We start from the raw sequence: 25,607 nt of genomic DNA, 5'->3' as shown, positions 1-25,607 counted from the left end.
GTGGACTTCAAGACCTTCTCATCACATTACAAGTTAAAATGCACAGTCACTTCAGCAGTCTCTTTGTCTAATCCAGGGAGTGCTGATGGTGGGACCGCCTGGTACGGGGAAAACACTTTTAGCCAAAGCAGTCGCCACTGAATGCAGAACCACGTTCTTCAACGTGTCCTCATCGACACTGACGTCCAAGTACCGAGGGGAGTCGGAGAAGCTCGTGCGCCTCCTCTTTGAAATGGTAAGACTGTAATTATGTGACTGGTGCAAACTAATGGTGGGAAATTCTGAGTTGCTGGTCTTCTCTGTCATCAGGAAATCCCCCCACTCTGAGAGATTTCATTTTACAGTGTTTTTGTTTCATGTGTGTTACTTCCTAAAAGCCCAAGCAGGGACAAGGACTGCACCTTCGCCGTGGCTAGAAGTCCTATTAACATGCTATGTATCTTAGCTTGTTAGCTTAGTTTAACTGACTGAATAAAGTAGGTTTAAAATCTCAGAAAATAAGGATACATGTTTTTCCACCTCTGCTCAGAAACGTTCTGCTTGAGCTTCACGTCATGTCGACTGTGACGGTTTAAAGTTCTGCTTGCACTCTTTCATGTGTTCCTGTGCAGGCACGTTTTTATGCTCCCACTACGATCTTCATCGATGAGATCGACCTCCATGTGCAGCCGCAGAGGGAACTCGGAGGAGCACGAGGCCAGCCGCAGAGTCAAGGCAGAGCTACTGGTGCAGATGGATGGTATGAAGCCGGCGACATGTTTCCACTCTTTGTCTGTAGCAGTCTAACATTTTGAAAACAAGTCCTCACTGTTGGGACCAGCTGAGGGGAAACCAGCCAGAAGCATAAAAGGGACTCCCGATGCTGAGCAACAATTAAACACATTTTAAGACACATTTATTATTTCACTCTATTCAAACTTCAGGAGAGCGTCAGCCAAAATAAACGCATCAAAGTCAGAAACTCGAAACTACCTCACGTCAGATAAAGTCCAACTCCCCCGACAGAAGGACAGGTTTCATTAAAAGAAAAGGTGACTCTCCATTACAACATAACCAGGAAGCCCTGCTGCTACCATTGGTCGCAACCAGCGGCGTCCTCATTCATGCACGACCTGCTCCGAAATAATGATTGAACAATTCAAACAAAACACAAAGTTTCTGGAGGTGAGGAAGAGGGCGAGCGAGCGGGCTGCGTTTCAGTTTCTGCAGCAAAACTCTGCAATCCTCCAGTAATCTGCAGGCTTGAGTACCCACTTCCCTCCAATCAGTGGGCGGCGTGCACCGTCTACGTTTTCCCAATCATGAAGCGAGGACCTGAGGGGATTTTAAAAAGTGAAATTCAACTGAAACCAGTAGAAGAGCGTCCTAAAAAGGCACTTTAGGAGACGTCTGGTCTGGCTGAACTGATCTTCTCGGCAAACGCTCTATCCGCTTTAGTTCTTAGTTTTAAATTTGGAAGAACCAGAAGACCTCTGCCCGAGGATCTTAAAACACGAGTGGGTTCATATCGTAGTAAAAGGTCTGATAAATTGCTGTGGGAACGGCCATGGAGAGCTTTAAAGGTAATCCGTAAAAGTCAATTCTAAAACACACGGGGAGTCAGTGTAGAGATGTGACATCACTCAATCACAGCGCGACACGATGAACAAAGATCAATGATAAGAAGATCAGCGTCTCTCTATTTATTGCACATTTATTGTCTTGGTGTGGGTGACCCAGGTTCGCGTCCAGCTGGTGGCAGTCCTTCCCTCATGTCTCTCCCCACCCTCCGACTCTATCCACTAACCTTTTCTCCAATAAAGGCTGTAAAACGCCCCAAAATAAATCTTAAATAAATAAATTTTAAAAAAGCAAACTGATGAGATGACTTTTACAGTAAATACAAAGCTTTATCACTTGGAGGCCACTCTTGTAGCTGAATGTTTTACATTATGAACAATATGGGCACCCTGGACATCATTTATGTTCTCCACTGGGCCACCACCATGTCTTTATAAATTACATTAAAGACATGCCAGGCTGACAATAGGATAATGTAAACAGCACTGCCATAGCCACAATGAGTTTATAACAGGTGTGAATGATCAACAATCAATATTATTGGCAGAAATAGAGGGCCCCAAAATCAAACTTTGCTTAGGGCCCCATGGAGGCTCTGCCGCTACGCACTTAAACGGAAGGATACTAAAAAAGGCGCACGGTACAAATCAGTATTTTGTTTCCATTACCAACTTCTGAAACGCTGATTAAATGTTACCGTACTGACCTGAACCTTAGTGCTCGGTAAGGGTCTTACAAAGAGAACACAAAACAAAGACTCAAATGTGAAGATGAAAACGCTCCTGCACTGAAGTTTATCAGAATGTAAACTTTCTCCATGGTGTTTGCTCTGTAGGTGTCGGTGGAGCTTCAGAAAATGATGATCCATCCAAGATGGTGATGGTACTGGCTGCTACCAACTTCCCATGGGACATCGACGAGGCTCTGAGGAGACGGCTGGAGAAGAGGATTTACATCCCTCTGCCTTCAAGTACGACCATCTCTCTGCATCTTAGCTTTGTGAATGTTCTGATTGATTTTAAAATGGAAATGTTCACTGCAGTTTGTAAACACAACATTCAAACTGAGCCTCTCCTCCTGATCGCCCCCTCACTCACTGTAGTGTGGACGCTTACTGCCTGTGCGTACACTGCAGCCTGCAGCCTGCGGCACGCTGCGGTTTGTCCAACGTGAAGCAGATCAGCTCAATGAAAGCCAACACAATGTACACCATCGTTTTAGATCGAGCTGTATCAGCCCGGTGTTTCGCCTCACTATGATTGTAGTTTCTATTCTTTGCTGCCACGTCCACGTCGGTCGTGTTCACCCGTTTGAATCGTGTCCATTCGCTGAACCGTATCGACTTCTACACTCACCTGTGCGCTGTCATTGGCTGGAGGAAGCACACAAGCTCCGCCCAGAAATGCCCATCGTCAACCAAAACCATATGAAACATGAGAATCCAGACGCAGTCAGCTCCACACGTGGACGGAGGCCCAGACAGGACGATGAAGCAGCTTTAAATGTGTCCATGTCTGTATTTTATTTTTTAGATAAAAGTTGTGGACTGTCTTTAATCAAGTGTAGCGTGTTTGTGGGAGCAACAGTGAAGCTGCTGATTGCTGACAGAACACCAGTATGTAGATCTGGAGGAAATTACCAACCTTCCTTTGAACTGTGCATATACCGACCTGACATCAGGCATGTTGACTCTTGAACACATTAAGTGGTTGGTGAAGAGGTTTGCAGCTTCTTTTAGACTCGAGCTGAAAGTTGGGCTTCCTGCCTTCTCCACTCTGCTCACCTTTGCGTTACTGCTTGCAGCTAAAGGCAGAGTGGAGTTGCTCAGGATCAACCTGAAGGAGCTGGAGCTGGCCACAGACGTGGACCTGGACAAGATTGCGGAGCAGTTGGAGGGATACTCGGGAGCGGACATCACCAACGTGTGCAGGTCAGACATCTCTGTTGGCAACGTTCATCTTTCCATCAGTCAATTCAATTTTCTTTGAAGTTTTCATTCAAGTCAAAGAAATTAAAAAAGATTCTTCTGCTAGTTTATCTCCTAGTGAAGTCACAGTTTCATAAACGACACATTAAATGAAAGCATTGTTGTTGTGATGTGAGATTATCAGCACGGCCCTGATGAAAGCTGTACAAACTAAACGTGGGTGTGTTGCTGCAGGGACGCTTCTCTGATGGCTATGAGGCGAAGAATCGAGGGCCTCACGCCCGAGGAAATTCGCAACATCTCCCGGGATGAGATGCACATGCCCACCACCATGGAGGACTTCGAGTCAGCGCTGAAGAAAGTGTCCAAATCGGTTTCTGCAGCCGACCTGGAAAAGTATGAGAAGTGGATCGAAGAGTTCGGTTCTTGCTGAAAAAAACGCGAGGATGTGATCGGTCTCTGCTTGAGCGTGTTACTATGGTGATGTCGTGTTATAGGAAGGTTGTGGCTGTATGTTTTCTAAATTTAGAAGATATTGAACAAATGAAGTAGGTTTATTATTTGGGGAAACATTTACACATGAAGGATGTAAAAGTTAAAATGTCATCGTTCATGAGAAATTGCCCAACCAAAAGTGCTAAACTTTGAGTCGAGTATCTCCTGCACTTCAACTTCAGGACCATTTAGACCTTCTGAAGTCATACGACTCATTTTAAAGTCAGGACAAATTTCATCCCGGCGTCAGTCATGCAGGGTGCACCGAGGCTCGGCGGCCAATCGCAGTCCGATCGGCGGTTCCCGATCAGTCCGATGAATTTCTGACGTTTGATATTTTGGTCGAAGAACTGCAGACAGTTAAAACGGTGACAGAGCTACGAGCCAATTCTAAGACTTTCCCCATCTGGTCATAATGACGAACCGCTTCTGAAATCACCATGGCAACAGCTGGCACAGCCTTTTCGTTTGTTTCCCCCCACCTATCCTATAAGAAAGTTTACCAGGAATTTATAATTTATGCTGGTTTACGTGTTTATTGGTGCTGCAGTATATGTGTGGGACGGAGGGACCACGTCTGTTTTCTATTATTAGTGAACAATCTGTCCAAAGTGTATTACCAATCAAGTGAGACACATTGGCTTGTATTTTTGTCTTTGATTTTGGTCTGATGATGTAAATACTTCTGAGCACTAACAAGATAAATCTATAAATAAAGTTGACAATGATTAACTTAAACATTTAAATAAAATAAATGATGCTTGAAACGTTCTTGTTTGATTCATTGTCCTGCTGAACCTTTAACGACTAACTGTGCAGGTGTTAGTCGCCCCACAGCCAGGAGGTTCCTGGTTCGAGTCCCCGTCCGACAGGATCTCTCTGGGTACTTCTGCTTCCAAAATGTTTTGCCCTTATTGGACGGGTCCACGGTGTCTGAACATGGGGCGTGCAACATATCAGGCTGCCCCAATCACTCATTCTTTGCGAGATTTAATTGGATAGTTACAAAAACATAAATATTGCCTTTCGTTTAAAGGAGATTAATATGTACTGAGCGTTGAAAGACAGAAAAGTGACATTTTATGTAGAGACGTGAAATAAAGCAGTGAGACGCATCACACGTGGGAAAGATGAAATGCTGCCTGTGAACTGCTGAGCCTACGCCATGCTAAACTCTGTGCCCTGACTCCAGAATAAAGGCCGTCTTCAGACAAAGACAACACATCCAGTGTTGGCAGCGTGACTCACACAGCCGGTGGAGTGGTGCAGATAAATGAGCAGACAGAGGAGGCGTTCTAGTCTTAAGGAAAGCATTTAATCAGCTGGACTCCCACCACACAGTCCATCTTTTATTCATACAAGTTATCATCACAATGTCTCAAAAAACGTAACACGAGTCGACAAACAATTTAAACGAATGAAATTAAAGTATATAGTATAGTTTTTCTTCACAAGAAAATCTGACATCATGCCTTACAGGCTCGTTTCATCTACAGCACTTTGTTTTCAATTGATCAATTCGAGGCTGATCCAAATTCAGGTTGAGCTGTTTTAATCATGCAACTTCCTAGTTTTTTTGTTTTTGTTTTTTTAATTATTGTATACTTTGCTGATTGAACAGCGCAGAGCATTCACTAGCTACACTACACATGCACCTCTCGCTATGACGGCACATCATGCACTCCGCAGGTTAACTGGACGTCAGGGAGGCAGAAGCACCGCAACCACCGCTCTGAGGCTCACAAACAGCATGACAATTTAAAAAGAATGAATGAATCAGACCACCGCTCCTTTGACCAGAATACTGCCAACCTGCTTGGTTCCTCGCACGCAGCCTCTCGCGCGCATATCCGCGCACGCGCGTTACACACACACACACACACAGAGACACACAGACACACAGAGACACACAGAGACAGACACACAGAGACACACACACACACACAGAGACAGACACACACACACACACACACACACACACACACACACACACACACACACACACACACACACACACACACACACACACACACACACACACACACACACACACACACACACACACACACACACACACACACACACACACACACACACACACACACACACACACACACACACACACACACACACACACACACACACACACACACACACACACACACACAGAGATTATTTCCTTCGGTAATGTCTTGAACCATCCAGTAATAGTGATTTATCTTATGTTTAGAGTGCATAGACAATCTGAAGAACCTCGCATACATTCTCCGTTAGTAGTATCAGGAAACCACAAAGTGGAAAGAAAGAATTTAAATTAAGAGTTCTTATTTTTCACACTTCTCCAAAAGTCGCCGGAGGCACCGAGATGAGAGACAATCATTATGTGTGCCTCAGAAGTGGACAGCTTAGGGTTTCTTTAGTGGTAACATTCAGAGTTTGAAAGGGAAGAAAACAACTGATAGTGAACTAGTGCACGCACAAGTCGTTTTCACATCTTGCTGAGACACTGGTGATCATCTCTCACAGACTAACACACGTCTCCACATCAGATTGAGATATGATGGTTTAAAGTCGTCTTCTTCCTTTACTTCATGGAGGACAGACAAGGACTGTCTCGATGGATAAATGTACTCAGTGAAGTCTGGATTCTTTCCTTCACACAGTCCGTCTCAGCAGAGGGGGAGAAAAACAACACAAAGGGTTTGACCTGTACAGAAGTGCTACACGTAAAGAGTCTTTTCTTTTTGGTGAACTTAAAGACGTTGACGCCATTGGATGGCCCCTGAAATATTCAGTTTGTTCATATTCATGTGTTAACCCTTCAAGCTTCATATTGAATTTTATGAACCTCTCTTTAAATCAGCCAATCACCTCGACAATCCCACAAAGTGCTTCTAGTAGATTTCGTACTCCGTCGGCTCTTTTCTCATTCATGTTTGCTAAAATAAAAATCCTGTTTCCTGTAAGCTCCACCAGTGTCAGGCAATCTCACAATAATAAGGCTTTCACACCTGCAGAAAACTTCTGAAGTTCCTGCAGGAGGAGCCGCCGGTGTGTGAAGCCAATCAGCCGAATTTTGCACTCAAGAGTTTCTCCTGCCAGCCTCCGAGTGTTTTATGATTTCCAGTTAAAAGGGATTTGTTTCTTTGAAAGGCAAGGGAAAAAAGAGCAGTGATGAATTAAAGTGTCTTGCCTTGAACTCGACAGGTTTAAAACGTTTGACATGTAAACTACGAGCTGATAGCACGGACACTTACCGCAGCTCAGACCTGAAACGGTGCTTTGACAGCTGACATCATAGAGAAACATCCTGCAAAACTTTTCCTCAACGAGCAACTCACCAGCTAAATCCTTCAGGTCGATCAGGTTGCTGAAAACACGCCTTCTTTTTCTACAAATTGTTTAAAGGGTTGAAGGAAGAAGTGAAGCTGCCATCAAGACGAGGCCATGCTAACGACGTAACAGTAACCGCGGTTAAAGAGCGAATAAGAACAAACTGAAAATAAACAGAGCTGGCGAGGTCAATCCTCACTCAAGGCTTCTTCTCTTCTTCCTCTGCTTCCATTTCAATGCTCTCCAGGAGATTGTGCTTCTCCTCCTCTGGCGTTAGAGGGGCGGGGTTTATGTGGAAAATGTGCCTGCAAGAAAAGAAGACAACATACAGTATATATATATATATATATATGGGGGCCGACCAAAGTGCTGTACGTTCAGTTTAGTAAAACACATTTTCTCCAAACATCATAAAGAATGAACACGCACATTTAAAAATAAATTAAAACGCTTAACAATCGTAAAAGTTCTCGTGGACACTGCTGTTTGGATAAAATAGATCAAATAAATGGGTTTTTAAAAAATGTCTTACACTGTTCAGTTGTGGGTGCAGATCTTATGTTAAAATGTTGTTTGTTTCTACCTTTCCCTACTCTGACCAAGCAGCAGATCAAAGACTCTGTGTATGATTTATTAAATCTGAATTCATGGAACAGATCTCCAAGGCATATAGTATAATACACATCACTTTTACATTACAGGGTGGCAGAACATAAAGCTACCATAAGGACCAATAATTCACATCACTCCATGGCCCGCCACTATCAGAAAGAAATTTCTGCTGAAAGTCGAGCACCTTGGGTAATTTATTTGGTTGAATGTTTGTCCTCCGCCTGAATGAGGAGATTGATTTTACAGTTTCCCTCGCTTGTAGAAGTTTACATTTCTTCTGTTATCTTTAATTGTTTTAAAGGGATACTTCACCCATTTGCATTAAACTTTGTATCGTTAGAAACCTGGCAGTATTTTTTAAAGGGTGTCATCTCGCCTCCATTTTCCCCTGAGATGAGAAAGCTCCTTTTTTCTTCTTTTCTGAGGGTTCCTACGATGACGCAGAAGTCGCCATTTTGCATCATCTGTTCAGGTGAGAGGGGAAGAAACTACATCGCTATTTCCTCATGTTTTCGACCCACTGGAGCTACAGACCTATCACAGATCAGTGGGCGGGGCCTCACTGCCAGAATCGAAACTTGACGTCGGCCATATTGCTTAGTTGAAAGCTATGCTAGCAGACTCTGTGGAGACAGCTGATAAGGAATGAGAGGTATGTTTCATGGATATGCACAACACAAGGAGACCTTCTACTGATCTGTGCTCTGATTACTTAAAGCCATCAGTGTTTTGAATATCAGCTGACCCGTGTTGATTGGTGAGCTAATAAACTTACTTGTGTTCACAAGCTGGGAAGAACATGTCCAAGATCTTGACGATGACCGCGGACCCGACGACGCCGATCACCACCACCCACATGACCAGGAAGAAGAGAGGCAGTGACTCGGAGCAGAAGCGCCTCAGACGCTCTCTCACCTCCTCCACCCACTGACACATGGCCTGAGGACGAACAAGGACTCATCAGCTTTTCTCACAGTTAGAAGACGAGTACCCACAATGTTTCATGAGCTGTATTTATGATTGTTGTGTTTGATATTTAAGAAAGGAAACATGTCTGTTGGTATTATGGATCATGATGTGAATCAGTTCAGGTAACTGGTGGGGGGTTTTCTTAAGCCTGGTGTACAATCTACTATTTCAGGCTGACTGTCTAAAATCACCATGACAACAGCATCCTTCTCATTGTAAAAAAAAACTGTGGCAGAACTCCAGTTGACAGGAACACGACACTTTAGCTGCTAGTTAGCTTTACAGTTTATTTGTGACGCAGATAATGTGCGCCAAGTGTGATAGACAGAGAGAGAGAGAGACAGAGAGAGACAGAGAGAGAGACAGAGAGAGACAGAGAGAGAGAGAGAGAGAGACAGACAGAGAGAGAGAGAGAGAGACAGAGAGAGAGACCGACAGACAGAGAGAGAGAGACAGAGAGAGAGAGACACGCACACAGAGAGAGAGAGAGTTTTAGCCGCTGTGTGGAGGTCAGTGGTCGCTGGCCCACCGCCAATAATACCTGTCCCTTCAGGTGAAATTGACAATAAAAAAATGATTAAAAAAATATGCATCAGGAAGCTGACCTAGCAGAGAGCGAGACACCTGTTTCACCGAGGAAATCATGACATTCATTGGTTTAGAGCCAGCTCCTCCAACACAGCCACCATCACTTCTTTAAAACCTTCTGAATGGTTTGTTGTGCCGGGTGAGAACTCACGCTGCTTTAAGGGACGCACGTCAACTTTCTACGTCCTGTCTGGAGGGGATAAACTTCTCGCTTCGTTTCCTTGCAAACTGCAACAACCTCATTGCAGATGAGACAGACTGGCTCGGAATTCATAAACTCAAGTGGGATGAATGCTTACTTTCATTTCCACTCTTCTCTCCTCCGACCTTCTCTTTCAACTTTTCTTTTCATTGTTTTTGACAGTGAACATTTTTCATGATCTCTAACGGTCTCACACAACGTTCTCTCAGCTTAAAAACAGCATCAGGATGTCACGTGAGAATAGGCTGCATGATGAAGTGATTAAAGACAGCAGCCTTTTTATCACTAGGTCTGTTTCATAACGCAGACACAGTGTGGAGCTAAAGCACTAACACAGTAATAACAGCCTGTAGCTAATTCATTCATTTTAAATAAATAACTTGATTAAATTACGTTGTTATGTAAAGTCTTTTGGGGTTTTTTCCAAAGTATGAAAGACAGGTTTGTCTGTCAAAGATGTAATCTTGGCCCGCCATTGAGTTGGTCAGAAGAACTTTGGCCCGAATTCAAACTTAGTTGCCGACCCCTGGTTTAGGCTGTCAGAGCGGTTGGTGCATACGAGACGACTCAAATCAACCTCCCGTCTCGTTCTTTGTTGACAGCGGTGAATGCTCCACATCCGGAGCTGTGGTCGTTTGTCGTAAACCGTTCAGTCGATTTGGCTCACCGAGTAAGACGATACGACTTCTTTAGGCGGAGACTCCGTCTGGCTCGTCTCTCTGTCTTCAAACTCATCATCATATCTGACGTCGTACAGCAGGTCGGGGTCCATTCGGAGGGGCGTCTCTGGGAGCTTCCCCGGCGCAGCGATCTCCTCCTGGGTGGTCTCCGTTTGCTTCAGGGAATACTGGCTGGTGGTCTGAGAAATCAGCTGCTCTTCATCTGATTTAAGAGGAGAAGAGAGTGCCTGATAAGACTGCTGTGGGGTGACAGGGCACTAACTTACAAGAACCAAAAGAAGACGTTTCGGTACCTTTTCTATGATTTGGGGGATCTGTGACCACAACGTCGTTCTCCCTGGGAACCCTGAAGATCTCGCTGTGTCCGATGGGGTAGATGTTGGTAAACTGAGCCAGCTTCTGAAAATCTGGGCTCATCAGTATTTTGACTTCACACATTTCCGGCTGCTGGACCTAAATAACCCCAAACACAATAACACACAGGACATTTTTAAGATGATGGTTGAAATTGTCTTTAGGTCCTGACAGTGATTAATAACTCAGGTGCTCTGAAAAAGAAATGGAGAAATCGGTTGCAGTTGTAAACACTGACAAACTTCGTACAAGTCATCCATGTATGAGCCCATACTCAAAGCTTCTGGACTGATGGTGCTAGTGCATGTAAGCGAGATGCGTGGCTTCAGAGGGCGCACCGAGGGGAGGGGGTGATAACAGAGACCAGACTACTCTGTTACTACCTTAAACGGGTTTACAGAGGGTAACATTACGCTTCCAAGACATTCAGATTCAAAGTGAAACATTACAGGAGTGTAAATATCACAAACACAAACTACAGTCTGAAAAGGGCGAGCGCTGACTGCAACACAGTACAAAGACTATGACGTGATTGAAACCACAATAATATGAGCAAAAAGCTGAAAATGCTTTGGATGTGTGGGGTCGTTTTGTGAAGTCAAGATGAAGAAAACAAGCCGTAAAAGGAAAAACTTCAAATCAGACTTAAACATCTGATTTGAAGTGAAAGAAAATTCTTGGTCCAGTTGAAACTTTAAGACAAACAGCCTGAAAAAAAGTTTTAAACTGATGGACACTCAGCCCAAAGCCAGCTCCTTGTTTGTAACTGAAAACAAACAAAAACATTTATTATGTATATTTATGGTGTTAGGGTAAGATGTCATGGTCCTTTGTAGTCGAATATTTACCTGTTTGCCCTCCAGCTCAATAACTTCACTGAACACCTGCAGAGCCACCACCTCCTCCGAGTCGCTGTACAGGCGGTTCTGGCTGACCATCACCCGGGTAACGGTTGACACCAAGTCCCCAGACTCAAGGTTGCTGCTCCCATTGATGCTGTCCACTGGAAAAACACAACTCTTTGTAGTCAGTGTACATCAAGGATATGACCTCCACTTCTCACACTGTTGGCTAATCAATGCATAAATAAAACATCAGCAATTCAGCCAATGGTTGTTTTCATTGAGAGTTGAAGGAACAGTATGTAACTCTGACCCTGGTGTTTAAAATGGGTACTACAGCCCACATTCAAAACATTACAGTGAGCTGTCTCAACAGTTCGAGGACGAGGTAATATAGGTGAGAAGTCAGGTGTAGGACCAGCATGCACCTGGGTGGGTCAATAGGGTTTCTTACCAGCAGGAGCTGGTAGATTTTTTTTGTTCCTTTGTTTGCTTTTTGACAAACTAACCATGAGAAACTGAAAGACCTCGGGCACAGGTGGCTGAGCGGTTAAATCAAGCCTTATTAACGTAGCCCAACCTGTGGCTCCTTCGCTGCACCTCTCTCTCTCTCTCTCTCTCTCTCTCTCTCTCTCTCTCCAGCTTCCTACTTGATCCTCCGTCCTCTTGAATAAAGACAAGACGCCCAAATCTAAACATCAGACCTTCTGCACTGACTTGTCACCTGCACATACTACATCCCCCATGATGCATCAGTGGCCTTTTGAGCATGTCTGAAGTTTTATTCAGATCTTTTCAGATACATAGACATTAAAAACCATCAGATTGATCATAAACAGAAACTCACAGAGAAGAGCCTGACAGGTGAACCTGGTGACCCCTGACAGCTCCACAGGGATGTCATTCACCAGCACCTGCTCGTCCCCCACAGATATGTTTAAGTTGATCTGAAAGGAGAAATAAACACGGTCAGGTTTAGCAGACAGCATGTCCTCTGTGTCTCTTTATTTACTGATTTAGTTTCTGTGAACCTGCAGGTTGTTGGAATCGTGCAGCTCCGTGTCCGCCAGAGTCCCTGCTGTCACGTTGATCAGGATGTTTTCCTTTGGAGATCAATACATTAAAAAAATAAATACAATGTCTTAAGTCCGGCTGATGAAGAAGACTCATGCCAGAGACGGGGCATCTCTGCTAATGCTAAGCTAACATCGATCATGTTTATTTATGTATTTATTTATATTTATTTACATCCGCTTTGAGTCTTACCGTATTCATCTGCCTGGGTGGTGACTCTGTGCTTGTCACTGTAGCAAAAAGAAGGCAAAAAACAGTCAATGTAAGGCCTGCCATTTCCATTTTGTGTTCACTCGCTTCACCAGGACCCATAAAACAAAAACACTGAGCGAGGCTTGGGAGCGCGCATGCGCATGATGCATTGAAGTACATTCTCGCGAGATGAAACTGAGGACGAGATCGCACGAGTGTATGAAGCGCAATTATGTCAGAATCATTTTTATTGTCCAGGTATATTTAACATAAAGGGATTTAACTTCAGTAGATTGTCCTCTCTCAGAACAATGTAAATATTAAATAAAATGGGGGATCAATAAATGGGTGATTAATAAAGTTTATCCTTATAACAATAAACTATAAGCAGGTAATTAAAGACTAAATAAGATATATTATATTGTTATATTTGTACAGTCTAATTGCAGTTTTCTGTGAGTTTGTGTCAGATATACAGAGCACAGAAACCTTAAAGCTTTAATAAAGACTTGCTTTACGTTGTTACACTCAACAAAAATATAAACGCAACACTTTTGTTTTTGCTCCCATTTGTCATGAGATGGACTCAAAGATCTAAAATTCATTCCAGATACACAATATTACCATTTCTCTCAAACATTGTTCATAAATCTGTCTAAATGTGTGATAGTGAGCACTTTTGCTTTGCTGAGACAATCCATCCCACCTCACAGGTGTGCCACATCAAGATGCTCATCAGACACCATGATTAGTGCATAGGTGTACCTTATACTGCCCACAATAAAAGGCCACTCTGAAATGTGCAGTTTTGTCTCACAGCAAAATGCCACAGATGGCGCAAGCATTGAGGGAGCGTGCAATTGGCATGCTGACAGCAGGAATGTCAACCAGATCTGTTGCTCGGGCATTGAATGTTCATTTCTCCACCATAAGCCGTCTCCAAAGGCGTTTCAGAGAATATGGCAGTACATCCAACCGGCCTCACAACCGCAGACCACGTGTAACCACACCAGCCCAGGACCTCCACATCCAGCAGGTTCACCTCCAAGATCGTCTGAGACCAGCTACTCAGACAGCTGCTGAAACAATTGGTTTGCATAACCAAAGAATTTCTGCACAAACTGTCAGAAACCGTCTCAGGGAAGCTCAACTGCATGCTCGTCGTCCTCATCGGGGTCTTAACCTGACTCCAGATCGTCGCCGTAACAGACTTGAGTGGGCAAATGCTCACATTCGATGGCGTCTGGCACGTTGGAGAGGTGTTCTCTTCACGGATGAATCTCGGTTTACATTGTTCAGGGCAGATGGCAGACAGCGTGTGTGGCGTCGTGTGGGTGAGCGCTTTGCTGATGTCAATGTTGTGGATCGAGTGGCCCATGGTGGTGGTGGGGTTATGGTATGGGCAGGCATCTGTTATGGACGAAGAACACAGGTGCATTTTATTGATGGCATTTTGAATGCACAGAGATACCGTGATGAGATCCTGAGGCCCATTGTTGTGCCATACATCCATGAACATCACCTCATGTTTCAGCAAGATAATGCACGGCCCCATGTTGCAAGGATCTGTACACAATTCTTGGAAGCTGAAAATGTCCCAGTTCTTGCATGGCCAGCATACTCACCGGACATGTCACCCATTGAGCATGTTTGGGATGTGCTTGACCGGCGTATACGACAGCGCGTACCAGTTCCCACTAATATCCAGCAACTTCGCACAGCCATTGAAGAGGAGTGGACCAACATTCCACAGGCCACAATTGACAATCTGATAAACTCTATGCGAAGAAGATGTGTTGCACTGCATGAGGCAAATGGTGGTCACACCAGATACTGACTGGTTCTGAGTCCCCAGACCCTCAATAAAGCAAAAACTGCACATTTCAGGGTGGCCTTTTATTGTGGACAGTCTAAGGTACACCTATGCACTAATCATGGTGTCTGATGAGCATCTTGATGTGGCACACCTGTGAGGTGGGATGGATTGTCTCAGCAAAGCAAAAGTGCTCACTATCACACATTTAGACAGATTTATGAACAATGTTTGAGAGAAATGGTAATATTGTGTATCTGGAATGAATTTTAGATCTTTGAGTCCATCTCATGACAAATGGGAGCAAAAACAAAAGTGTTGCGTTTATATTTTTGTTGAGTGTATATCACAAGGAAATAGATATGACTAAAGTTACTCTAACTGGTCAGGCACCATCTTATCTTCAAGAGTTCATAGTGCTGTGATACCCATAGATTAAAAAAACAACACACGACAAACAATTGCGCAAAACAACAGATGTACTATATATCTGTGGTGATACCCCTAGTCTCTAAATCACTGGTGTCCAAACTTTTTTTCTTGATCCAAAATTGTTGCGTTAGAATCACTCACAGGCCACGTTTTTTTTTTTTTAAATAATAATAAAAAAATCCCCTTAAGGGCTGCAAATGTTCCCCGGGCCGCACTTGGGACACCCCTGCTCTAAATGTAGTGTGGGAGGTCGAGCCTTCAGTTATCAGGCGCTGCTCCTCTGGAGTCACATACCAGTCAGGGGTCGGGATGCACACACGCTGTAATTAAAAACAGACCTTTCCTTTTTGATAAAGCTCAATATTAGGACTGGCTCGACTACCAGAGGAACGATGTAATGTTACAACTATACAAGCCTTACATGTATTATCATTATTGTACATGTTAAAGTGAATCCAAAACTTATATTAAAATCACTATCACTGTCATTAATAACACTTTGGCTGGACTAGTTTAGAGAAATTAGTTTTTATTGTAATTGAGGGATCTACGATTGTCCCTAGGTCATCGTAGATGCGTCATGCTTTTTCATTATTTGATTATTTTTGAAGATGACATTTAATAGAGGTAATTTACTTGTTTACTCCTTTATGACGTAGTTCCCGATCCATACTCCATACCAGTAGGTGGCGGTAATGCATGCCGCCATTAAACACCACAGAAGAAGAAGAAGAGGAGGCGGAAGCTCCCAGACGTCAGCATGGCGGTGCTCCTTGAAACAACGCTGGGTGATATTGTTATTGATTTGTTTACAGATGAACGACCGAAAAGTAAGAAACGGGAGCAGTTTATGAAAAAAAAGCCTCTTCTGTGATTGAGCCGTGTTTAGTGAAGTGAGCTGTTTGAATGATGAAACATTTAGAGAGAGACATCAGGAGCAAGCTAGGACTGTTAGCAACATGTATACACAACAACACTGAATAATAGAGATAATAACTCATAATATATCATCACTTACATCAGTGCTTTATTGACCCTGTGCTGTTGATTGACCTTTGACCTCTCTGTCTTTTACAGCTTGTCTCAACTTCCTGAAATTGTGTAAAATAAAACATTACAACTTCTGCCTCATCCACAATGTTCAGGTGAGACTTCATGTGAACCTCAGTGACCTTTAAAGCAGGGTTGTAGACCCTGCAGCGATCTGGCTCTCCTGAAGAGGGCGCTCTAATCACAGACTAACATTTTACTCTAAAATCTTTGTTTTACTCTTTCATTTTATTTTACTCTTTGTTAGTTTGAGAGACATCAGCTGACTGTCTCAGACCCGAAGCACGGATTAAAGCCTCCTAAAACCAACTTCTTTATTTACACTTAGTAACTACTGGAATCAATAAAGTGTCTGTCATCTATCGATCATCACTTCATACTTTTAATAACCTCGACAGATTCATCTGATTCATTCAGCGCCTCCAGAGTGTCACCTGCCATTATATTATCTAAATAAAAACTGTTAAACCTCGGGGAAACACTGACTTCTGTGTGTTCAATAAGTTCTGTCATTAAATATTTTGGTTTCTAGTCTTTGTGCATTTAAAGGTCTCATATTGTCCTCTTCAACATGTGTTAATAAGTCTCTGTTGAAGCTGTTGAAGTGTCGTCTGTTTGAGCACATGTTTACTGTCGAGTGGAGCAGGTTAAAGATGGAGAGGAAGGACGTTTCTCTTCTTTGGGGGGTTTGTAGACAGATTAAGGATAAACTTTATTGATCCCCCCAGTGAGGGAAATTTGGTTGATACTAGGGACACATGTTAGAAGAAGATGGTGAAGAAGATTGTTGGACATTTTTACACTGTTAGATATTTAATTACTCATTATTTCTCTTCCAATCAGAGAGACTTCATCGTGCAGACTGGAGATCCTACTGGGACCGGGAGAGGAGGAGAATCTGTCTACAGGTCGGCCACACATCACAAAACAGCTGTTGATTTGGGGGGGGGGGGTTTTAAACCACATGTTGAACTCAGAATAATGTTCCCCCCTTCTGTTCGTTCAATCAGCAAACTATACGGGGACCAAGCACGCTATTTTGATCGAGAGAAAGTACCACGCATCAAACACAAGAAGAAGGGGACGGTGTCAATGGTGAACAATGGAAATGATCAGCATGGCTCCCAGGTGAAATAGGCTTTAAATACATGACTGACTGTTTTACATGGTGGAGGGACCAAACAAAGCAAGAGACGGGAGAGGGATGGAGATGCAGCGTTGAGGGAGGCCGAGGACAACAAAGACTGTTTTGAATAAGTCCAAGGATGGGGAAGGTGTGTCGTAGGTCAGGGTCTAAGGTCCAGGAGGTTGAGGACAGTGTGTGGATGTAGGAGGTCGTAGAAAGTTACTGAGGAGCGAGGACATGGATGGATTCATAAGTGTGGAGGAGTATTTAGTATTTGATTCAGGATCTACTTGTGAGTCGGTGGACGTGATATAGTGCTGTGCTCTCTTCTCAATGCTCCTGTTTCCAGCTTGAAACAACAGACCAACCCGAATATCATTGTCAAAACAGGCACCGAATCAACCACAGAAAGATAAAGTAATCATAACGATACATTTTATTTGTAACTTGTTTTTATATTCCCACGTGGCTGCACTCATGATTCAGAAGATAAGTTAAGATAATCCTTTATTCAAATGTACAGTGTTACAGCAGCAAAGCAGGATATCAGAAGAAAGTCACACAGTGCAAAAATCCAAATAAATATAAGTGTAGAAAAAAAATGCATCAAAAACATTAAAGAGCGAGTAAAATGTGCATCAAAAAAGGAAAAGTTGAAATGCCAGTAACTTTCTGTGTAAACAGTATGAACACTATCATGCACACAGTGCATATAAGGAAGGACAGGTTGTAATTGTCCCATAAATAATTATTGCAATGCAGTCACATTTACAAATACAAATAAGATCTTAAAGGTACCGTCTCCCCTAGTGAATGTCTCTCCCAGTCCCATTTGTGGATCACTACAAGGTGACATCTGATAACTTTATTATTGCACAAGTAGTAAGAGTGAATTGTCCAGTTTGGTGTGTTTTATGATCTACTGGGAGCAGGCTTGGTTAAACAGAACCAGTGGAGCAGGGAGGGCGACATCCTACGGAGGAAAGACTCGGTGCTGATGGAAGGCGGTGTGTGTTCAGGGGAGGCCGCTGTCAGCGGAGGTTATGAAGACGTGGAGGGTTTCTGCAGCAGAGTTAGAGGAGGATGGCTGCAGTCTCGAAATTATTTCATTTATTGTATAAATCATTATGTGTCACAGCGATGCAGAAATCTGTGACGTTTCTCTGTTTTTAATGTGGAAGATGTATCAACTCGTATAAATACTTTGAGCATGACCAAATGTATTCCCAGATCATCGGTTCGACGTGTGACATGATGTGCTCAATCTTGTCCCCAGTTCCTCATCACCACAGGCGAGAACTTGGACTATTTGGATGGAGTCCATACCGTGTTTGGGGAAGTGACAGAAGGCATGGACGTCCTGGCCAAAATAAACGAGACCTTTGTGGACAAGGACTTCATCCCATTTCAGGATATCAGGTGAACTGATGCTTCTTACTTTTAAAAGAGTCAAAACGTTTCTAATTTTAAAAAAGACGTCACAGCACATCATCTTCCAATCATTTAAAAAAAAGTGTCTTTTTACTGCAGAATAACCCACACGGTCATCCTCGAAGACCCTTTTGATGACCCTCCTGACTTGCCGGTGCCTGATCGCTCACCTGAACCCACAAAAGAGCAGCTCGATGTGAGTGAGGCGCCACTGGTCATGAAGGAAAGCTCGATCGACGTGTTTTTACCTCCTGACTTAAGAGTCACAATGTTTTAATAAAGTATTCACCAGGCAACATGAACTGATAGGAAAAGTGTGAAACACGTACATGCTGCCACAGACCTACAGCGGGCTCTGCCGTGTGTTTGCAGAGTGGTCGAATTGGTGCGGATGAAGTCATCGACGATGCCGACGGGAAAGCAGCCGAGGAGTTGGAGGAGAGGTTGAAGGAGAAGGAGGCCAAGACTCAGGCCATCCTGCTGGAGATGGTGAGAAGAAGTCTGCTCTCCACCTTTAAATGATCTGATACAGACATTTAGACGCTCTTCTGTCTCTCCTTCCTTCCTTGAGGTGGGCGACCTTCCTGACGCAGACATGCGGCCTCCAGAGAACGTGCTGTTCGTGTGCAAACTGAACCCTGTGACCACAGACGAGGATCTGGAAATCATCTTTTCTCGTTTCGGGCTGATTAAAAGGTGATTCCTGAGCTTTAGTTTTTTTATTTAGATCCATTTTTTTGCATATTTTACATGTGCAAAGCTTTTTTGCTTGCGCTGTTGTGAGTGTGGCTCCGCCTTATTCTCAGCAAAGAAACATCAGAGCTGAAAATGTCAAATATACAAAACTTTATACCAACATACTAAGTTTAAAGAAAAGTCAAGATAGATAGATAGATAGATAGATAGATAGATAGATAGATAGATAGATAGATAGATAGATAGATAGATAGATAGATAGATAGATAGATAGATACTTTATTGATCCCGAGGGAAATTCAAGGACCAGTTCAGCCAGTTCAGCCAAGCCTGCTCCCAGTAGATCAGAAAGCAGACAACCTGATGTCACCACCTGCCCTTTGTGATGTCATAAAGGGAAAATCTCCACACTGTCTGTTTAAGCACATTTTCTGAAAAGTGGAGCAGGCAGAAGACAGAGAGGATGGACTTCTCTCATCACTGGTGGTTAGTGAGTGTTAGAGGAACATGGTGAAGTGTGTCCTTTAATCATGCTACTTCGGCCTGAGCAGATATAACACTGTCAAACACACATAATAACTTCTACTCTCTCATGTATAAATGACAATAACAGCTTTGAATTTCTTAACATGAAAATTTTTTTGTGTTCAGCTGTGAAATAATCCGAGACTGGAAAAGTGGAGATTCCCTCTGTTACGCGTTCATTGAGTTTGAAAAGGTGAGTGTGAAGGTTCATTACACATTCGTTCACACAGTGGGGTGAGGCAGATATCCTGGGTCTGTCTCATGTGCTGATGTTTCTCCTGAACATATCCAGCTTGTGAAGCAACATTTATAATGGATGATTGAGGAGTTACATTTTTACTTTGACACCCTGACCACAAAACTAAAGAGCGGGAGACACAATCCCAGTCAGACTGGGCTGAACGAACGACTCCCAGTGTAGATGAGAAGTGTTCCTGGTGACGTCTCTCTAATGTCCTCAACCTAAAACCAGTTTGTTTTAATGAGTCAACAATCCCACAACTGAGAGCAGAGTCAGGTGTCGAGAGACGGTCTCGATCACATGATGAAATAAGACTCGTCAGAACAGCACATTTCACTCAAACTCAACGTGCTTTACAGACGGCACAAATCAATCAACTCATAACAAAGTGATTTAAAAAATGCAGTTTTAAATCTGAGATATTTTTATAAAGGACCCTGCACGATTACAAACATTAACTGTTCTTACATGTGCGTCCAGGATGCACTGTAGGTGTCGCTCCTCACAGCGGGACTCTATTCCTGTTAGGCTGGAGGGGGGAGTCACTGGAATAAGACTTAAACCTGATTCATGCTTCTTGTGGACGGCATGGTCAGCGTGGCGATATTGAGCACCCAACCGCGCACCTCCAAGATTTTGTAAGATGGAAAATGAAAGTGGTCAGGAATGTTAATTTCTGCACAAATTTGCTTCTCTCAATTTATATATATATGAGATCTATTGTGAATTGGGTTGCGATGGTTTTCATAAATCAGATCCCCTAAAAAAAGTTTGGGAAAGACTGTTCTAGAGCGAACACACCGGACCTGCACACACACCGGACCTGCACACACACCCAGACACAAACTGGCAGCCAGAGGCCCGAGACAGCGCTCTTAAAAGGAGAGCATCACCATGGAGACTAAGCGCACCTTCAGCTGATTATGTTTTGACTCCAGCTAAAGTCTGCTGATCTGAGGTTATCTGATACGCTCTGATCTGGAAGCTGCAGTCAGAAAGATAATTCTGTCTATCATATTTATATTCAATGAAAGTCGGACATGAATAATAAGACCAGCAGGATGTGAAGAAGATGTGAGTCAAACATTTGTGTCATAACGAGTTACAGAGAAGTGAGAGTTATAGTGGATCTCCGTGTTCACCATGAAACAAAGACCATTATTAGCGAGCCGTCCGTCGTATGTCAACGAAAGGTGAGAGGGTTTTTTTATGACTTTGGTGTTGTGAAATGTTCCCTGGTTTATGACACCTCGTGGTCACACAACCTGAAGGTTTGAAGAGGGATTTCCTGAATCATAAATACATTAGATCAGCTCTGTGCACATTTAACACGTTCTTACTGTCCAACGTTGGGAATAGGCCCAAAATAACCGCATCGCCCTCGTTTGTTGGTGCCTTTCTGATCGGGTGCCAAGCGTACCGATCTGACTATAGAGGGAGGAGCTAGACGCACTGCAGTCCGTTGATTGGTCGAAAGAATCGTCACTTCCTGTGTCCCTCTCATTGGAGCGCTCGATCTTCATTTCCCAAACCGTCTTTGAGTTTTTAAGCTCAGTTTTCCACTCTTCATCCCGTGTGTTAACAAGGTTTTTTTTGTACCCCTCACCTCTTCTTTTTCCTGCTCTCTGACTCCACAGCAAGAAGATTGTGAGAAGGCGTATTTCAAAATGGACAACGTGCTCATCGACGATCGACGCATTCACGTGGACTTCAGTCAGTCGGTGGCAAAGATCAAATGGAGAGGGAAAGGTACCCACAGGGAGGCCTTTGTGTGGTTTTGTTGCTTTGCGTATCTCCCTCTTTGTTCTGGAGTGTGAACAGTTCACACCTGTGTCTGCCTAGTTTGACTATCTAGTGCTCGCGTCCCCTTTCCCTCGAGGTCTCTCTCTTACTGTTCCTCCTTCTCTCAGGTGGGAAGTACACTAAAGACGACTTCAAAGCCTACGAAACAGACGTGGAGAACCGCTCCAAACTGGCACTCAAAGATCAAGTGAAGCCCAAACAAGAGTATCCTTGTGTTTGAATGTTCCTGTTCGTCGACTTCATGTCACAACACGTCAGTCTGTTGTGACCATATCAGGTTTTCTCTGTTTGACTTGCCAAAAGTGTCACGGTTAACTCTCTCATCTCTGGAGATTTCCATAACTGTCCCGTAAGCTCGAAGTACGACCTTCTGATAGAGGAGGAGGGGGAAGAGGAGGCGACCAGCCATCGACGCTCTGATAAGAAACACAAAGAAAAGAGGCACCACCATCATTCAGAGAGCGACAACAGGAAGTCCAAGAAGCACAAGGTACCCAACAGACCGGCGCACATCTATCACAACACACACTCTGAACGCTTTAAAGGAGGAGTACCTGCTCGCCAGACATAAGCCCCGTTTCCACACAGCAGTCCGGTACGGATCGGTACAGTTTGGCACGATTAAGCCTGATCCCGTTTGTGTTTCCACAGCCACCCGTGGCCTATTTGGTAGGCGGCGTGTAAGCCGGATGACGATAGCCGCTATGTAAATAGCGTCATGATAGCAGCTAACTGCTAACAGCTAACCGCTAACTAATAAATTCAACAAAGGAGAAAAACGCTACACAAACAAAACCAACACTGGAGACATCCAGCAGTTTATCTCCTCTGTCACATGTGACTCTTTATTACAAGAACTCAATCCAGCTTTGTTTCAGAGAAGGCTGTGAGCGGCGAGGAGAAATACAGACGTAAACAATCAGCTGTGTTACAGTCAATGCTTTAAACACGGCAGAGTTTTGTTTGCCGACTTAACATGTTAAGTGACGATTCTTTCAACCAATCAATGGACTGCAGTGTTTAGCTCCACCTTTTCGGGTCGGCTCCACATTCTTGGCACCCCAACAGAAGGGTCCCAAAAAGTGGGACAGTACGGATCGGTTATTTGGGAATCTTTCCCGGGATTAGTTTATGGAAATGCAGCGAAATGCGCATCGTACCGAGATGAACCGCTCGGTGGAAACGGGGCTATACCGTAAAATCTAGAATATAGGTGCAGCAACGCAGTAAGTCATCCTGCGTGATGAAGTTTCTGAGTCGCTCTCTCAGTTCCATCTGTCTCCACTTTGTCGAGCTTGCACTCGTACGAGCTCCAGTCCGGTAGTCTGTCATATTGTGCATCGCTCCACAGGGTTCACTTCCCCGATCAGTGTAACACAGTTTGCTTTAAATGAGCCATCATGACCTCCTGATGGAGAAAAGATGGTACACGGTGCGATCTCCAGCCTCGTCATCGTCACTGTCCCCCGACTTTAACGCCTCAATGAACAGAAGTGATTTTTTCCCCCGCGTGCAGCGTGTGATGGTGACGGCTCACTGTAGTAACAGCGTGTTTTAAACGTGTTAGTCACATCGGTTTAAAGGACGCAGCCAACTCATAAATAAAAATAAAAGGTATTCAAAGTCCACTCAGAGGATCTGTCCCAATAACATCGACTCTTGTTTTTACAGGGAAATGACTTTATGACATAAATGATTCTTTTATTTTACCACACACATGCATGAATTTTAAGTGGTTGTACCAAAGGACTTTTATGACTTCTATCATTTTATGACCTTTGGTATTTAAGAGTTTCCTCTGAACATGAAGGTAGGTTACATAAGAGGTAGAAACACTCACAAATCTGTCGGAGTCACTTCTAAAGAAATGTCTCAGAGTTTGATCTCAGACGACGAAGGAAACACGCAACACGGCGGTAAGACAAATCAAACACTGTAAATAAATCCATTCCCAGTTTTCATCTGTCCGCACGTCCAGGATCCCTGCTCATGGATCTGTGTAGGAGTGGAAACAGCTTTTTGATTTTTTCTTACCGGAGACCTGCGTGGCTCGGTCGACATCAACGCTCTCTAGGATGTAATTAACTAAAAAAAACACGAGACAATAAAATGTAATGCAGACTGTCGTTAGCTGTGTCAGCAGCTCAGCGGTTCCATCACATCAAATCAACAACACGGGTTGGTTGTTGCCACAGCGATCATACCAGGGGGTCAGGTGTTTCCGCCTCCGTGTGTCAGTTTCTTGTCATGTGTCTCTCCAACTGTGAAAGCATCAAGTAAAAATATGTTTAATAAATATATTATATCCTGGGATTTTGGTTAAAGGCAGAGTTGGTTAAATTTCAAAAACTATAATTTTTTTGTGTCTGCTCCTCTCCTCAGTGCTCCGTCTGCAGTCGGCAACTTTCCATCAGGTTCAGGAAGTGTCGGCACATTGTTGTTTTTTTACACCGCTTTGTTAAACTTTCTGATTGTGATGCCGGTGTGATCACATTATATCCTCAAAGATGTAGGTGTGTCGGTAAACTTCAGCATGTTCTCGGAAAAGAGCAAAGAGAAACAAAAAAGAAAAAAAAAACTGTTGTTAGAGGAAGAAATGTACGAGAACACTGAAAAAAATCTAAATGCACAGCTGCGAGGCCGACAACGACAATTAGATGCTGCTGAGTCATTTCTGTCGTTTCTATCACCGACTCTCTGCTCTGATGAGGGAAACATCAATTTACAATAAATGATCAGGGCTCATTGTCAGATTTTAAGAAGGAATTATTTATCGCTCAATTTCTGTTTCAAACCCACGAGATCAACTTTTGACAGTCTGGATTGGATGCCACTCAGACCGGTGACTTTGGCAGTCATAGTCATAGCGACAAAGCTGAGAAAATATAATCGTAGTGAGGAGAAATGCAAGCGGATCAAGCTTGTTCCAAAACAAGGCCGAACCTTGTGTTATTTTTTACCTGGAGACGTGACGCTGGTCTACTTCCTGTTGAACAGGCAGGTGACAAACACCAGCGGTTAGCATGAGCTAGCTTGCAGTGAAGGTACAAGCGGTAAACGTACACGCTGCGTCCTGCCTGCTGTGAGCTTCTGTTGGTTATGAGCCCGGGAGGAGAGGCCCAGTTTGACTGATGTGAACCTTTTTTTAATTCTATTTACAGATTTATCGTCACCACAGAGAGTTTTCACTTTGTCTCACATTGGTGCTTGTTGTTGTTTTTATTACACTTCCAGGATGGTGAGGATAACTCGAGAGAACGAAAGATGGGACGCCAGAGGTCTCGATCTCGCTCAAGATCCCGCTCCAGGGACAGGGACCACAAACACGGCAAGCCGCGGGACAAACATGGAAAAGAAGGCCGGGACAAAAGCCACAATCGCAAGGACAGGAGCCGCAGTCGTGAGTCCAAGAAGTCCAAGGATAAAGAGAGGAGCAGACACAGATGAGCGAGAGCCGAGGAACACGCCATGGTTTACTACGACCTTTTGGATATTTTAAGTTTCTCTCGATGTGTAGTCTGCATGAACTCACATTTACATATTCCCAAGTCTAAAACTACCAGCTCTATCTAAAACACTTCATATTGTCTTGTTGAATAGGTTGAGAAATGTTTTTTAAATGTCCAAATATTAAAAAAAAAAAAAAAAAAATCCCAAACAGG

General features: G+C 43.6%; 3 protein-coding genes across 5 annotated transcripts in view; 2 read left to right on the top strand and 1 right to left on the bottom strand.

Moving 5' to 3' along the window:
* LOC306838557 (katanin p60 ATPase-containing subunit A1-like) overlaps positions 1-4,753 on the top strand; it is a gene marked incomplete at its 5' end in the record, with an annotated part of 27,967 nt that extends 23,214 nt beyond the window's left edge. The window contains 6 exon segments of the mRNA XM_079366783.1: positions 77-235; positions 612-656; positions 658-739; positions 2,396-2,530; positions 3,364-3,490; positions 3,722-4,753. Coding sequence (XP_079222909.1) covers positions 77-235; positions 612-656; positions 658-739; positions 2,396-2,530; positions 3,364-3,490; positions 3,722-3,920 — 747 coding nt within the window. The 3' untranslated portion in view covers positions 3,921-4,753.
* A 522-nt stretch (positions 4,754-5,275) lies between these two features.
* ginm1 (glycoprotein integral membrane 1) lies at positions 5,276-12,989 on the bottom strand. 3 transcript variants are annotated; one of them, XM_079344659.1, is made up of 9 exons: positions 12,829-12,989; positions 12,594-12,665; positions 12,410-12,509; positions 11,569-11,723; positions 10,660-10,819; positions 10,354-10,568; positions 8,703-8,866; positions 6,088-7,620; positions 5,276-5,819 (listed from the first exon to the last, which is right to left on the bottom strand). In XM_079344659.1, exons 1-8 carry the CDS (start codon positions 12,946-12,948, stop codon positions 7,515-7,517), a joined length of 1,092 nt encoding a protein of 363 aa, XP_079200785.1. In that variant the 5' UTR covers positions 12,949-12,989; the 3' UTR covers positions 5,276-5,819; positions 6,088-7,514. The 3 variants fall into 3 exon arrangements, with proteins under 3 accessions (XP_079200785.1, XP_079200784.1, XP_079200783.1); XM_079344658.1 differs by having other exon boundaries at positions 6,092-7,620; XM_079344657.1 differs by having other exon boundaries at positions 6,102-7,620.
* Positions 12,990-15,753: 2,764 nt separating this feature from the next.
* Positions 15,754-25,607, top strand: ppil4 (peptidylprolyl isomerase (cyclophilin)-like 4). Its single transcript, XM_079366108.1, has 13 exons — positions 15,754-15,903; positions 16,151-16,218; positions 16,967-17,031; positions 17,134-17,251; positions 18,526-18,668; positions 18,780-18,876; positions 19,053-19,169; positions 19,252-19,376; positions 20,028-20,094; positions 21,780-21,891; positions 22,053-22,149; positions 22,300-22,435; positions 25,180-25,607. Exons 1-13 carry the CDS (start codon positions 15,834-15,836, stop codon positions 25,390-25,392), a joined length of 1,428 nt encoding a protein of 475 aa, XP_079222234.1. The 5' UTR covers positions 15,754-15,833; the 3' UTR covers positions 25,393-25,607.

Source organism: Symphodus melops (assembly GCF_947650265.1).
Source record: "Symphodus melops genome assembly, chromosome: 1".
NCBI lineage: Eukaryota > Metazoa > Chordata > Actinopteri > Labriformes > Labridae > Symphodus > Symphodus melops.
Note: the sequence above shows the minus strand (reverse complement) of the source record. Positions and strands in the feature narration are given on the sequence as shown.

Coding starts and splice junctions, on each gene's coding strand:
- ginm1 (XM_079344659.1), bottom strand. CDS start 12,948: ATGGGTCCTGGTGAAGCGAGTGAACACAAAATGGAAATGGCAGGCCTT. Junction 12,666..12,828: donor CACCCAGGCAGATGAATACG/GTAAGACTCAAA, acceptor TGATCTCCAAAG/GAAAACATCCTGATCAACGT. Junction 12,510..12,593: donor ACGATTCCAACAACCTGCAG/GTTCACAGAAAC, acceptor TTCTCCTTTCAG/ATCAACTTAAACATATCTGT.
- ppil4 (XM_079366108.1), top strand. CDS start 15,834: ATGGCGGTGCTCCTTGAAACAACGCTGGGTGATATTGTTATTGATTTG. Junction 16,219..16,966: donor GCCTCATCCACAATGTTCAG/GTGAGACTTCAT, acceptor TCTTCCAATCAG/AGAGACTTCATCGTGCAGAC. Junction 19,170..19,251: donor AGGCCATCCTGCTGGAGATG/GTGAGAAGAAGT, acceptor TCCTTCCTTGAG/GTGGGCGACCTTCCTGACGC.